Source organism: Jaculus jaculus, chromosome 15 (genome assembly GCF_020740685.1).
Source record: "Jaculus jaculus isolate mJacJac1 chromosome 15, mJacJac1.mat.Y.cur, whole genome shotgun sequence".
NCBI lineage: Eukaryota > Metazoa > Chordata > Mammalia > Rodentia > Dipodidae > Jaculus > Jaculus jaculus.
In genome coordinates, this window is record NC_059116.1 from 51,667,668 (window position 1) to 51,682,128 (window position 14,461).

A 14,461-nucleotide genomic window follows, 5' to 3' on the forward strand; every position below is an offset into this window, starting at 1 on the left:
TACACAGATGCATAAATCATATGCTTTTGACTTGACATTAGTAGTTAGAAATTCTTGTTTGTTTATTTATTTGTTTGTATGTTTTTCGAGGTAAGGTTTCACTATAGCCCAGGCTGACCTGGAATTCACTATGTAGTCTCAAGGTGGCCTCAAACTCATGGCAATCCTTCTACCTCTGCCTCCCAAGTGCTAGGATTAAAGGCATGCACCACCATGCCTGGGTTAGAAATTCTTAAAACTACTTTTAAAAGACACTTTTAAGATGGAAGACACAAAATTCTCATCTACATCTGTATTAGCAGGTGAACATTTTCCTTGATTTTGATGAAAAGGAACTCTGACTCTAAACCAATGCAACAAATTAGAACTTTACTGTACACATTAGTAGATCTGAATGTAAAATAAATACTCAGTTACCATTACATTTGTTATTTGTCCATTAAAATTCTATACAAACTTGCTTCCTCTCATTTTATGTAAGTTCCTAACAGTATTTCACTTGTGTCTCCTTGACCTACAATGCCTGTGTATTTTTTTGTAAAGTTTGTCACCTGCTATATGTAAGCATAAATCTAAGAAATGTTTCTTACCTTGCATAGTTAAATGAGTTTCCAGTTATTGAACTATTTCAGAATTTGACTTAGAGATGGAGATACTTAAGAAAGAAAGGGATGTAGGAGAACTTAGCTAGACCTAATTTTATACCCAACTCAAGGCTTTATTATGTTTAGTTATAAAACACTTTTTCTGTTTTTCTGGATGTCAGTGTGTGTATATGGGTTCATGCTTTGTGAATGTGTGTCTGTGTGTAGGCCAGATGACAATTTTGGGTGTCATGCCTCAGGTATGCCTATCCACCATTTTTTGAGAAAAGACCTCTCAATTGACCTGAAGCTCACTGATTTAGCTGCACTAGATGGCCAGTGAGCCCCAAGGATCTTCCTGCCTCTGCCTCCCAGAACCAAGATTACAAGTATACACCATCATGCCCAGCTTTCTATGCATGGGTTTTAATGATAGAGCTTAGGTCTTATACTTGTAAGGCAAGCACTTTAGCAACTGGCCCATCTCCCCAGCCTCCAGCCCTTTCAATTTAAGAAATTGATAGCAACTGGTTTTCTCTTTTCCAGTAAAAGTCTACTTAAAAATTACTGTAACTGGGCAATTTTACTAGATAACTTTTCCATAATCTGAATACCTTATGGAAATGATATTCCCATATAGTTAAGGTAATTTTATTTGGACATTTACAAATTGTGTTCTGTATCTAAACAGTCTTCCTTTAACTTTAATTGGGTGTTATGAATGACCACACTCCTGTATTCCATGAACATTGACTGTGGAAAGAATCTGGCCCTTGACATCCATTTACTTCACAAATGCTTATTGAGTCTTGTTTTGTGCCAGATATCAAGACTTAAAACAATGTGTTAAATAAGACTTACACTTACCTACATGGTCCTTGTAACTTTAATCTCATTATAAATTTTAATAGTTTAAAACAAGGTAGTACAGTCTTTGTGAAGAAAGTTCTCATTGCTATAAACAAAGCAAAACTGTGTCTCTGGAGAGCCATGTTATCTGAAGATGATTAACATTAAAATATAATTACAAAATGAATATGTTTAGAACAGATACCAAAAATATGCTATAAAGATTCAACTGATAAGTTAATTTGAGAAATAAAAGTAAAGAATTATGAATGTAGTCTTATGATTTAGAACTATAAGTGGACATTTTACCCAGCATTTACTCACAATTTAAATGTTTCAACCTTAAAAATATATATGTGTCTCAGTTTTCTAAAAATACTGTATATTAGTATGACATTTTTCCTTTTAATCAACTAATTAAATTAATCAGAATGATTTTAAAAATTAAATCCATATCACTTTGGCAAAAACATAAGCCCTTATAACCATAGGTGACCCTGAGGGTTTCATGGTCTGCATTTGATTTGCTATGAACCCATTTTCTCTTCAGTCTTTGCCATCATCTTTGTCCACCATCTAATCACCCAGGCCAGGCAGCTTATAACCATCTTCTTACTGGCTCTGTCTCCAGAAATGCTTTTCTAGACTTCATTAAATCTAGCATCTTCATAAAATTTGAGACTTTACTTTAAAATGGACATATTATAGTGTTTTTATAAGGTAAAGAGCTAAATCAGGCATGTAGGACATTGACATAGTGAGACAGAAATAAATGCTACTGGCATTGACAGCAATCTGAACGATCACTCATGAAATATCATTTCTATTTGTGTATTTTTCTTCTTTTTTACACAACTCTGACATTGAAGAATTGAATCACAAATACTTGGCAAAAAGGATTCCTTTTATTTTCATATTTATGTATTTAATTCTGACCCTACAGACCTCCCCCCAAAAAAAACAATATTCTTCCACAGAGTGTGGTGTTGACTGAACTTTGAGAGTTTTCATATGCTAGTAAGCATCTGAACAACAGAGAAAACTATATTTAGAGCGTCCAGTCTGTGGTTTACTCACAGTGGTCCTTATGTTGCAGATATAATAGTTATATTTTCTTATCACCAAAGACACTTCAGCCTCAACCTTGTCTCATTTCAGCTCAGTATGCTGGTCAGTTGTGTGCTTGGTAGAAAGTGTTACAACCTGCTAATAAAACATAGATTACCAGTCACCCAGCACAAAGACCTCTGTCTTCTTCAGGGAAGAGGGTGGAGGAGGCAGGATCTTGGCCTATGGCCCTCATGCCTCCAGGAAAATTATAAAGAAAAATGGCATTCTGTATTTTAGTTCACAAAAGGAAAGCAATTATCTGAAAAGGTACATGTATGTAAGGAAACTCTCTTAAAACATGTTCAAGTTATAAAATAGTTATCATTTGGGAGCATGGCCTTTATTATGTTTAGAAATATTGTATTCAATGACTTAAATTTCACACTCACTTCAAATTTAATAATTACAACATAAGTTAAGTTTATAGCAGACCAGGAAAAGTGCACATAAATATGCAATAGAAACCTAGTAACCCAAGTAGCTTTTTGCAAAATATCTTCTCAACACAAAGGTCTGATTTAGAGATCTTGTTATTAACTTTATTTATTTATTTATTTTGTTTTTTCAGTTTTTCAAGGTAGGGTCTCACTCTAGCTCAGACTGTCCTGGAATTCACTATGTAGTCTCAGGGTGACCTGGAACTCTTGAAGATCCTCCTACCTCTGCCTCCCAAGTGCTGGGATTAAAGGCATGTGCCATCATGCTGGGCTCTACCTTTATTATTTTTAAATGTAATTTCTAAATGCTATCCAAATCAGATACTAGATTTGGTTTAAATATAGATGAAAATAGGGGTACTTTAGTTGTTACATGCATGTACAGAAGGAAGTTTGATGATACAGACAGGAGTGTTCCCAAATCTAGTTTCTCTGGATTGTTCACACAAGTTTTTACTCATTTTATTCCTTTAAAAAAAAAAAACATTTTTATGTATTTGCAAGGAGAAAGAGAGAGAATAAGAATTGATGCAGCAGGGCTGCTGCAAACTCCAGATGCATGCTGCACCACCTATTACTAGGAACTAGGGCATTGAACCTAGGCTGGCAGGTTTTACAAGCAGTTAATGTTGTATCATCTCCCCAGTCCCATCATTTCAATTCAAAAGCAAATATCAAATAAACAGGTTCAAATTGTAATATTAATAAATCTGTAATATTAATAAACCTGGTGGAAACTGTCAGCTTTAACTGAAAAATGAAAACACCTGAATCAACTTTTGTCTTGTAGCTTACAAGTTGTTGAGTTCAGCTTTTCATTTACATTTCTCAAGTCATTAATATCACAGGCTAAGATGTTGTTAAAATTCTGAATCAGTGTGATCTACAATACTTGTTAGTAGATATTGCAATTACCATCACTTTATACTCACATGCAAATGCTTCTGCAACATGCAGAAGACAAGAAATTGAATTTTGCAATGATCCTATGTTCAAATACCTTCACCCTTGTCCATAATAGTAGGTGATTGCTGGAGGCTATCCAGAGCACCTGAAAAACTCCTCATCCACGCGTATAGCATACCTCTCTTTACTCCTTCTGACAGCAGATGCATTTTGTTAAAGATACCTCTAGTTTCTCCTGAAAGGATTCATGAGTTAACTCAGCAGTAATTTATTTAGTGCTTATATATCTAAGGTGCAAGAATCAATGCTATTCATGTGTTATTATGTGATTGTATTTTCCCCCCTAGGGCCCACCGATCTGAGCATGAAGAGACAGCTGGCCACTAGCTCAGGGTCCTCCAGCAGTACAAGCTCCAGACCTCAGCTGAGTCCAACTGAAATCAATGCTGTGAGACAGCTTGTCGCAGGCTACCGAGAGTCAGCTGCCTTTTTATTGCGTTCTGCAGATGAACTGGAAAATCTCATTTTACAACAGAACTGAGGCAAATGGTGAACAAATCCATTCAGTTCTAAATCTGCAGTTTCCACTAACGACACTTTGATTTCTCAGCAGAGATACTTCTGGGCTTGCTGCACAATCTGTTAAGAGAAAAACTTCCATTATTGCCACACTGTCCTTGATCTGTAAACCAATGTGCGAAGGTGCTTCAAAGGGACCCTGGCCTCTGAAGTGCTTGAGATATGTAAAAGTGCCCAGCTTATTCCTTTTTGTTTTAATGTGCCATCATAAATATCATGGGCAAAATGTTGCATATTCTTAATTCAAGGATTAAAATCTGAAGTTTGTGGTATAAAATATAATTCAAGATCCAACTGAAATATTAGTAGACTCTGCTACGAACTCATTGGACTCAAAGGTTGAATTGTCTTGCAAAAGAGAGGGAGAGAGTCGAATTTCTTGATACAGGATATAACAACAATGAAAAGGATCTTGTATTTTAAAACAAATATGTAATTTTTATAAAAGAAAACGTGTTTTTCATTCAAAATTGTCATTTTCACTTTGGTAACTTTTTCATAGGTCCTAAAGGAAAACCGTTTTCAGAAACTACTGTAAGTACCTTTTCCACATCCCTTTTGCCTTCTCCTCTTTCCAAATTATTTCTATAACAATATACTAATAATAGCACTGGATGCTGGAGAACCCCTTGCCTATGTTCTTTAAATCATCACATCAGGAAATATTTCCAAGAGAAGCCTACATTTCTGCACTTATGCCGATCTCAGACAAACCTATGCCACAAAGCAGTTTTGTCATACCAGTTTCAGCCACAGAATGTTGTAAAAACACTCAAAAAGAAGTGCTGGAAAATGCACACCTTGCTTTCTGTAAAGCTGCTCCTCCTGGTGGCTGCTGCTCCTCCAAGCATCCGTCCAGAGCAGCCATTGATATAGATGACTGAATGTTGAGGTTGCAAGTGACAATCGGACAGTTTGCACTCTTGTGTGTAGTTTTATTTTCATTTCTCTCTTTCAGAAATAGTTTCCAGAAAAGGCCATTATGTCTCCTGATATGATTTGTGTAATTTACATTTTTAACTGAAAATAACTCAGTGGATGCAGCTGTGTCATACAGTGAGCTATTTCCTTCTGTCCCCTCACTCTGCCCTTGTTCTTTTGTAGTGTTGGGTACAAGAGTGGTGTTGTCTTTATGCACTGAGGCAAGCTTATTTTTAAAATATTTAGGGAAGAAGTACTTTAACTCATGCTTGTACTATTATTTTTTTCTGTTGGTTGAATTTCAAATATTTTGTACATTCTTGGATATGCCTTATTTCATGTAAATTCTGTGTCATTCAGTTTTTGATTATGAGTTGAAGGCATCTGTAATATTTCTTATCAATATGTTGCATATAGTTTTTCAGGTAATGACTGTGAGTGTGGCCCAGTAATGTGCACTTTTTCTTGTAACTGTGGACATTGCTATACTTTTTTCTTTTAGTGTTTCTAGAATTACTGTTCCTTACACTTACATAAACAAACAAAAGGAAATTTTGTGATACTGTTGGTGAATATAATGTGAAAATCTTATTGAGATATGAGTATTTTGAAATAATAGATGCACAAACATCTTTTAATGTATGGATTTAGAGTTTGCTTATTTAATGAAAATTTTAAAAATGAGGGCTGGTATAATTTTCTCTGTTTTGTTTGGATTAATAAACAGATTCTGTGTTAAAACAATGATTTTGAAACTTTATATATTTTTGTAATATTAGAGAACGAATACAGAGCATTCATATGCCAGGCCAATTCTCTACCACTGATCTCAATGATACCTTATAAACTTTAAATGCTTAATGTTTAGCAGTTTATGTTGAAAACCTGAAATGCTATCTTGTGCCTATACTGGCACAAAATTGTTACTCCAAACTTATTTCCCCTAAACATCCTGAGTCTCAACATTCAGTCTAATAAAGTCAACATTCAGAGAAGGAATGAAAGAATCAGTAAGCCACAGCTACTTCATTTGGTTACTCAAATCTAAGTTAAGATGATGTTTTTATCTTTTATTTATCATTTCCAAATGTTGCCTGACTTTTAAAAGTCCTTCCTGACTGATGGAGAAGTATGTAATGAGTTTAGAAGTGCTGGCTTCATAGTTTGTATTTTCTGATCATGGTATTTGAAGGGTATGACATGGTTTCAGGTTCACAAATTAACACTCATGCTTGAATTTGCTATATACATAAACAAATCTGCCTGATGATGATGAAATGGAGTAGCAATTGGAACATTAAGGTGCAGGAAATTCTCTTAGATTTGTCTCACTTTTATCTGCCATTTATAACTACCACACTAATCACCAAGGATGAAAGTCCTCAATGCCATCTGCTTTTCTGTACATTTATCTGGATGCATCAGGACTGGGGATTGCCTTGTTTCTTGTCATGTTAAATGTGGTCTTGTCTAGACCAGGAATTGTCAAATTCTTGGAGTGTTATTCAAAGAATTGAAAAATGTACAAAAATAACAAAGCAGTAAGATTTATTCGAAGCTGAAATGATTGAAGGGTAGGGAGATGACTCAGTGACTGAAGGCCCTTGTTTGCAAAGCCTGCCAGCCTGGGTTCAGTTTCCCAGGATTCATGTAAAGCCAGATGCACAAATTGCTGCATGAATCTGGAATTCATTTGCAGAAACAAGAGCCCCTGGTGCTCTTTCACTGTCTCATAAGAAATAAAAATATTCTTTAAAAAAAAGTGAAGTGCAATGGAGCAGCAGGCTACTTGAGTTAGATTGCTCAAGAGTTTACTGCTTGGGTTCCTTTTATGGGTTTTTAAGGGTGGGTTTTTTTGTTGTTGTTGGTTTGATTGATAGTCTTGGGTTATATAAGCCTTTGTGTACTACACATGTCATTTAGAATGATACATCTGATTTTAATCAAATACACACCCACTCATGCATGGGCTTGGGATGGTAAATAAGGGATTTCCCCTAAGATTTCATCTGTAGGGCATAGTTTGCCTTATACATACACCTAAAAATGAATCCAGATTGTCTGTAGCTCCAGAATGTGCCCCAGGTTATATTTGAATGGAAACTAGCTTTTCTTTGTTTAGAAAGGGGTATATGTAAAGATCCATGCAGATAAGTGCTTTAATGGAAAGGTTTGTGGGGCGTGTGTGTGTGTGTGTGTGTGTGTGTGTGTGTGAAGCCAAGTGGGGTCCCAGCTTACAAAGCTGTCCCCATGCTTATCTGACTCAACCACAGAAGTGTAAGTGAACAACCATTATGTCTTCCTTTGTTGTGAATCTTGACACTGTGAATGTAAATATCATTTAAAGATTAATCTTTATGTGTCAAAAATATTTTCTAAAATTATGTGCCCTAAGTTTCAAAATGTAGTTTATAGTAAGAATATATAAAAATAAAGCAGGTAGACATTAACTTATCATTAAACATTTTATGTTTATTATTATTAACAACCTATTTCATATGGATGCATCATGTGGTGATACCCTCTTTTCCCCATCCCTGCCTCATTCCATTGTGGATGCTCCTCAGTGGTTGCAGGTATTCCCTATGGAGTTGTGGTTTATGCATTGTGGGAGTAGTCATCAGTTATTTTGGGGAGGAGGGAATGCCTATCAGCATTATGTCTCAACCTGTGGCTCTGACAATCTTTCTGCCCCCCTCTTCTGCAAAATTCCCTGAGCCATGGTGGGTGAGTTTTAAGTCTGCTTCAGTGATGAGCTCCTATGAGCCTCAGGATCTCTGCTGTGGTAGGTGTTAAGTATCCTCAGGGTCTGTCTCCTACACCCTGGTGCTGATTATCAGGTTCAGCATGGAAGAAGCACTCTTGTTCATCTCCCCAATTCCTCTGTGATTTCAGCTGTGGCTTGGCTGAAGTGCAAGGGGTAGTTTATCTCTTCTGGTAATATACATTCTGAAAAAGATAAACAGATTCTTCAATGGAGATTGAAGTCAGCATACTTTAAATGGAATAAGCATTATTAATTTAGGGAGAATTTGCTATATGTAACCCCTCTTTTAGCCAAAGACTAGTGAGAGCTTGACAGTGGAGAATGTAATCTTTGCCTCCATAGGATTCTGATATGGTTCCCAATTCCAGATATTGGCTCCCTTGCACTAAATGGATATCTTAGCCATAAGTGGCTTTGTGTCAATATTTCACTGGGGTGTATATCCTGTAACAGTGTTTGTTTCTAAACACCTTAGACCTCTGGTTGGTCAAATTGTTGTTGGCCAGTTCCCCCCAAAAGCTCATGTAGCACTTTCAAGCACTAGATAGGCTGTCTGGGGACTGGCTTGCTTCTGAATTACAGCCAGTTCTCTCCATGCTCTGCATCAGCAACATACAATGTCCTCAGCAATAAGGTCTTAGCTTTTGCCTCAGGCTGACTTGATTTGGGGACCTTGTAGTTTTCTCTGATCAACAGCTTAGTGTAGGTAGCAGCCACTTTGACACTGGAAGTTATAGGCTAGAGACAGAAAAAAGAAATTGTTTTAATCTTAGACTTCATCCTACCCTCTCTAGGACCCTACTTTTTATGAGCTTCCCCCTTACTTGTTTTGAAGGTTATTATCTTTTTGGCTGTCTCCAAGGATAAATGTTTCTGTAGTACCAGCTTGTTTTGAATTTAATTTTGTATTTGTCCCCCCTCTTCTCCTCCAACGAAATCCTTCCATCCCTATTGCCTGGGCCTTGAGTTGCCTAACATATATTTCAGCAACTCAAGCAGGTCCAGGTTAGGAATCACAAATAAATGACAACATGTAGCATTTGTCTTTCTGTGATTGTGTGACTTTTCTGAGTATGATCTTTTCCAAGTCTGTCCAAATTTTTCTACAAATTTCATTGTATTGTTTTTTTTCTTACTGCTGAGTAGAATTCCACTGTGTAAATGTACAGCAACTTCATTATACATTCATTCAATGATGAATATCTGGGTTGATTCTAGTTCTTAGCTATAATGAATTGAGCAGCAATAAACATGATTAAGCCAATGTCTCTGTATTGATGCATGGAGTGTTTAGTATAAATGCCCATTAAGGGAATAACTGGGTCTGTTGGTAGCTCTAGGTTCATGCTTTTCAGGAATCTCTGCATTGATTTCCATAGTGGTTGTACAAGTTTATATTCACAACAGTGCATGAGAGTTCTTCTTTCCCCACATCCTTGCCAACATTTGTTGTCTTTTGAATTTTTAATGGTTGCCATCCTTACTGGAGTAAGGTAGAATCTCATAGTTGTGTTAGTTTGCATTTCCCTAATCATTAGGGATGTTGAACATTTTCTTAAGTGTGTTAGCCATTTGTAATTCTTCCTCTGAGAACTGCCTATTCAGTGTTTTGACCCATTTTTGGATTGGGTTGTTTGATTGTTTATTGTTTAGTGTTTTCAATTCCTTGTAGATTCTAGATATTAGGCTTCTGTCAGTGATATAGTTGGTGAAGATTTTCTCCCATTTAGCAAGTAACCTATTAGCCCTGCTTATGGTATGTTTGTCTGTGCAAAAAGCTTTTTAGCTTCATGAGATCACATTGGTTGAGTGATTGTTTAATTTCCTAGGATACTGGGGAACTCTTTCTCCACTCCTATATAGTGGAGAGTGCTTCCTACTTTTTTTTTCCAGTATGTGAAGACTTTCAGGTCTTATATTGAGGTCTTTAAACCATTTGGACTTGATTTTTGTGTATGGAGAAATGAGTGGGTCTAGTTTCATTTTTCTACGTATGGTTAACCAATTTATCTAACACTATTTGTTGAAGATGCTGGCTTTTCCCCAGTCTATATTATTGACAACATTGTCAAAGATCAAGTAGCTATAGTTACTTGATCTAAGGTCTGAGTCTTCAATCGTTCCATTGTTCTATGTTTCTGCTTTTATGTAAGTATCATGCTGTTTTTGTTTCCATGGCTTTGTGATAAAGCTTTAGATCAGGTATGGTGATAATTATACCTCCAGGGGTGTCTTTTCTTTGCTGAGGATGTATTTAGATATCAAAACCTGATGCCATTCCTTCTGAATTTTGAGATCATTTTTCTGTGTCAAAAATGATGCTAGATTTTTTTTCTTTTCTTTTTTAAATTATTTTTATTTTTATTTTCTTGCACCAAACCTGTATATTGCTTTTGGTAGAATTGCTATTTTCACAGTATTAATTCTACCTATCTAGGAGCATGGGAGGTTTTTCCATCTTCAAGTTCTCAGGTTTTTTTTTTTTTTTTTTGAGTGTTTTCATGCTTTACTTATGTAAGGCTTTCATTTCTTTGGTTAGTGCTATTCCGTATTTAATTTTTTTTTTGTTTTTTGTTTTTTTTAAATGGGACAGCCTTGGTCATTTCTTTCTTGGTACATTTTTCCTTTGCATATAGAAATGCTACTGATTTTGTGCATTGATTTTGTATCCTGCCACTTTGCTGAATGAATTAATCACCTTTACAAGTATTAAGATGGAGACTTTCAGGTCACTTATGTAGAGGATAATGTCATCTGCAAATAGTGATAACTTGACTTCTTCCTTTCCAATTTGTATCCCTTTTATTTCCTTCTCCTGCCTTATTGCTTGGGCTGGTACTTCTAGTACCATGTTGAAGAGCAGTGGTGAGACTGAGCACCCAATCTTGTTCCTGATCTCAATGGGAACTCCCTGAGTGTTTCCCCATTAAGTATTATTTGGGCTTGAAGTGCTTTATGTAGCCCTTATTGTATTGAGATATAAACCCTCCATGCCTATTATCTCCAGAATTTTGATCATGAAGTGGTGTTGTATTTTGTCAAAGGCCTTCTCTACATCAATTGAAATGATCATTTGGTTTTATGGTTAAGATTATTTATGTGGTGCATTATGTTGAACAATTTCCATATGTTGAACCATACCTGCATACGTGGGATGAAGCATAGTTGAACAAGGTGGATAGCTTTTGTTGTGTTGATTTTGTTCAGGATCTTTAAATCTAAATTCATCAGGGATATAGACCTATAGTTTTTGTATTTTATTTTGTTTTTCTTGTTGCCTCTCTGTCTGATTTTGGTACTAGGGAGATGCTCCATAAAAGGAGTTGGGGAAGATTCCATGCTCTTCGATTGTGTGAAACAATTAGAAAAAATTTGATTTCATTTCTTCACTGAGGGTTTGATAGAATTCAGCTGAGTAGCCTTCCAGTCCTGGAATTTTCTTGTTTGAGGAGCTTTATGGCCCATATTTATTTATGATTGTGAGATTCTCATGTTGGATCATTCTGTTCATTCATTGTTCTTCTTGATTAGTTTTGGTTTGAAGTCTATTTTATCCAATATTAATATAGAAAAACCTGCTTGTTTCTTATTTCCATTTGCTTGAAATATCATTTTCCATCCTTTCACTCTGAGGAGGTATCTGTCTTTAGTGGTTATGTTGGTTTCTTGAAGACAGCAGATAGAAGGGTCCTTTTATCTGATCTACCCTATTAACTTATGTCTTTTGATGGGTAAGTTAAGATCATTAATATTTTTAAGTTTATACCCCTGAGATTCTATTTAATTCCTGCCATGATGAGGTGTTTATGGGGTTTGGTGCTTTCTTGTGTTCTGTACTTTCTTTTTTTTTTTTTTTTTTTTTTTTGAGGTAGGATTCCACTTTGATGAATAGAAGAACCTAATTTACTTTACTGAGAGTTTTAAAGCCAGTTTTTTTAAAAATATTTTTTGTTCATTTTTTATTTATTTATTTGAGAGTGACAGACACAGGGAGAAAGACAAATAGAGGGAGAGAGAGAGAATGGGCGTGCCAGGGCTTCCAGCCACTGCAAACGAACTCCAGATGCGTGTGCCCCCTTGTGCATCTGGCTAACGTGGGACCTGGGGAACCGAGCCTCAAACCAGGGTCCTTAGGCTTCACAGGCAAGCACTTAACCACTAAGCCATCTCTCCAGCCCATTAAAGCCAGTTTTTATAACTCTAACATAACCATAACAAGTTAGCACTCATGAGATGTTAATGAGTAAGTCTTTAACCATAAGTTTCTCTAGTGATTAAAACCTTGTCATCAGGTAAACATTAGATTTTATCCAATTAAATGTCCTTCCTTGAGCAACCTTCATTACCATTCTGATGTTCTCATGACTTTATCTTTTTTTTTTTCTCCCTTTCTGATTTTTTTTTTTTTTTTCTGGGCTTCCTATCTATCTTTTCTTTCTTTATTTTTTTTTTTTTTTTTTTTTTTTCTGGGCTTCCTGATTTTAACAAAACAGGAGTTGCCACCTGGAACAACTGTTTTAAAGTTCTTATCTGGTTTGGTTACCAATGTTTGTAATTTCTTACAAACAGTAGGTGTCGACTGAGTTAAAAATTTATCTTTAAGAAGAATTTTCTCCTCCATGGTATTTGGAGTTACTAGTATGTTTCCTAATTGTCTCTTTAAGTGTGAAGAGAAGTAATGGACATTTACTATTCTCCTCTGTATTATCTAAATGATCCCAGTTTTAAAGGAGACAGGCTTGTCTCTTGTCTCTTCTCCTTGGAAGCCAACTGTCCCATCTGAAACAAAGTGGAGGAAAGTGAAAGAAGAGTCTGGAGTCAGGTTATTCCCAATCCTTAATCTCATCTTCTCATAGAAGGGGAATATCCCTCCAACCACCTTTGGTTGGAGGAATTAGGGCTCTATTTTCTCCTTTCTACATGAGTCCTCACCCAAATTTCCATGTTTTCTCCCCAACCAAACAAATAGCATGGGGACACAGTGTGGTCTATGTGCTTCTGGGAGCAGGGAAGGTCCAGGACAGGATATTCATGCTCATCCTTCTGGCCAGCTCCCAAGGTCGAGTACCTCCAGCATTCCTCTAGCCCTGCATGTGTCTTACATCACAGCATATAAGCAGTGCCATGGCAAGATAGGCCCAAGTGTGAAGATTTCCACATCTACTCATGTCTTGACAGCCTATATGCCCTTTTGGGGTAAGGGGCTTCCTGGAGCTGCTTTCCCTTCTCTTTGTGTTGTCTTTTGGAAATTATTGTAATGGCATGTTTCTGGAATGTGTCTCATTCAGATTAAATATAAGAAACAAAGATTATAAAAGTACAACTCTCCTAGGAGATGAGAATAAAGTGCCTTTGAAGGCTCTTCTTCCCTTTGATGGCTCCAAAGCTGCACCTGCCCAAGAAAACCCCCAAGTTATATTCACAGAGCTCCAGATCAGTAGACCCAAGGGGTACATGAAGATGCGAGGCTTCACTCATGCTGTAAGCAATCTAGCTACCTGTGCATAGCAACTAATCACAAGGAGCCATGATGATCTACTTACTGTGAACAACAAAAATTATATTCAATATTTGAAATGATTACATACATTCATTTAAAAGGAATTCTTGACAATAGTAAATATATGAAATTTAGTATAGTTATTTGAGTTTTAAACAAAGTTATTTGCTAAACCATTGCTTTTAGATCCTTTGTAAAAATTGCATTTCTTCTTATTTAAAATGTGTTGTTTTCTTACGAAAAGGCATATATAGAAAGGAGGTATTAAACGTTTTTGACAGGATGATTTTTAATGCTATAAGAAAAAAAATGTAATGAAACATGGACCATTGAAACTAAATGGTATTACTAAAATGGTGGAATTAGCACTAGTTTTCCCATGAACACTTTTTTTCTCACATTATCTGTTTATTGAGGAGGTCAGGCTCCCCATGAAAAAATAGCATCTGCTTACTCAGTGAAATCCTGCAATAAACTCCTGGTGGCTGAAGATTATACAATATTTATCCTTAGTTTCTCTCCTAGAAGGGTGTGAGGTCTCTTAATCATTTTCTTCTTAAACTATAAGACCAATGAAATATAATTCCATCTTATCTGACCACCCCACATTATAACTATGTCCTCTATGACAAATCTTTAAAGAGTCTAGCTCTTTAATAACAGAAATGTCTGCTTCTGCACATATCTACAGAAACACAGAATGGATGTCCTTCAATAATGTCAGGCCTGGAGAATGTAGGCCCCTTCAGAAGACTTCACAGTTTCTGTCCTTGCCCTGGCATGAGAGAGAGACTTGTTTGGAAATAAA

The 14,461-nt window shown here is 36.1% G+C and overlaps 1 protein-coding gene across 7 annotated transcripts in view; it reads left to right on the forward strand.

Moving 5' to 3' along the window:
* The window catches only part of Nol4 (nucleolar protein 4), a 416,619-nt gene extending 410,548 nt beyond the window's left edge, over positions 1-6,071 (forward strand). For all 7 annotated transcript variants that reach the window (XM_045134935.1, XM_004666761.2, XM_004666760.2 and 4 more), the window contains one exon: positions 4,234-6,071. In XM_045134935.1, coding sequence (XP_044990870.1) covers positions 4,234-4,427 — 194 coding nt within the window. In that variant the 3' untranslated portion in view covers positions 4,428-6,071. The remainder of the gene's footprint in view (positions 1-4,233) is intronic.
* The last annotated feature ends 8,390 nt before the right edge of the window (positions 6,072-14,461 follow it).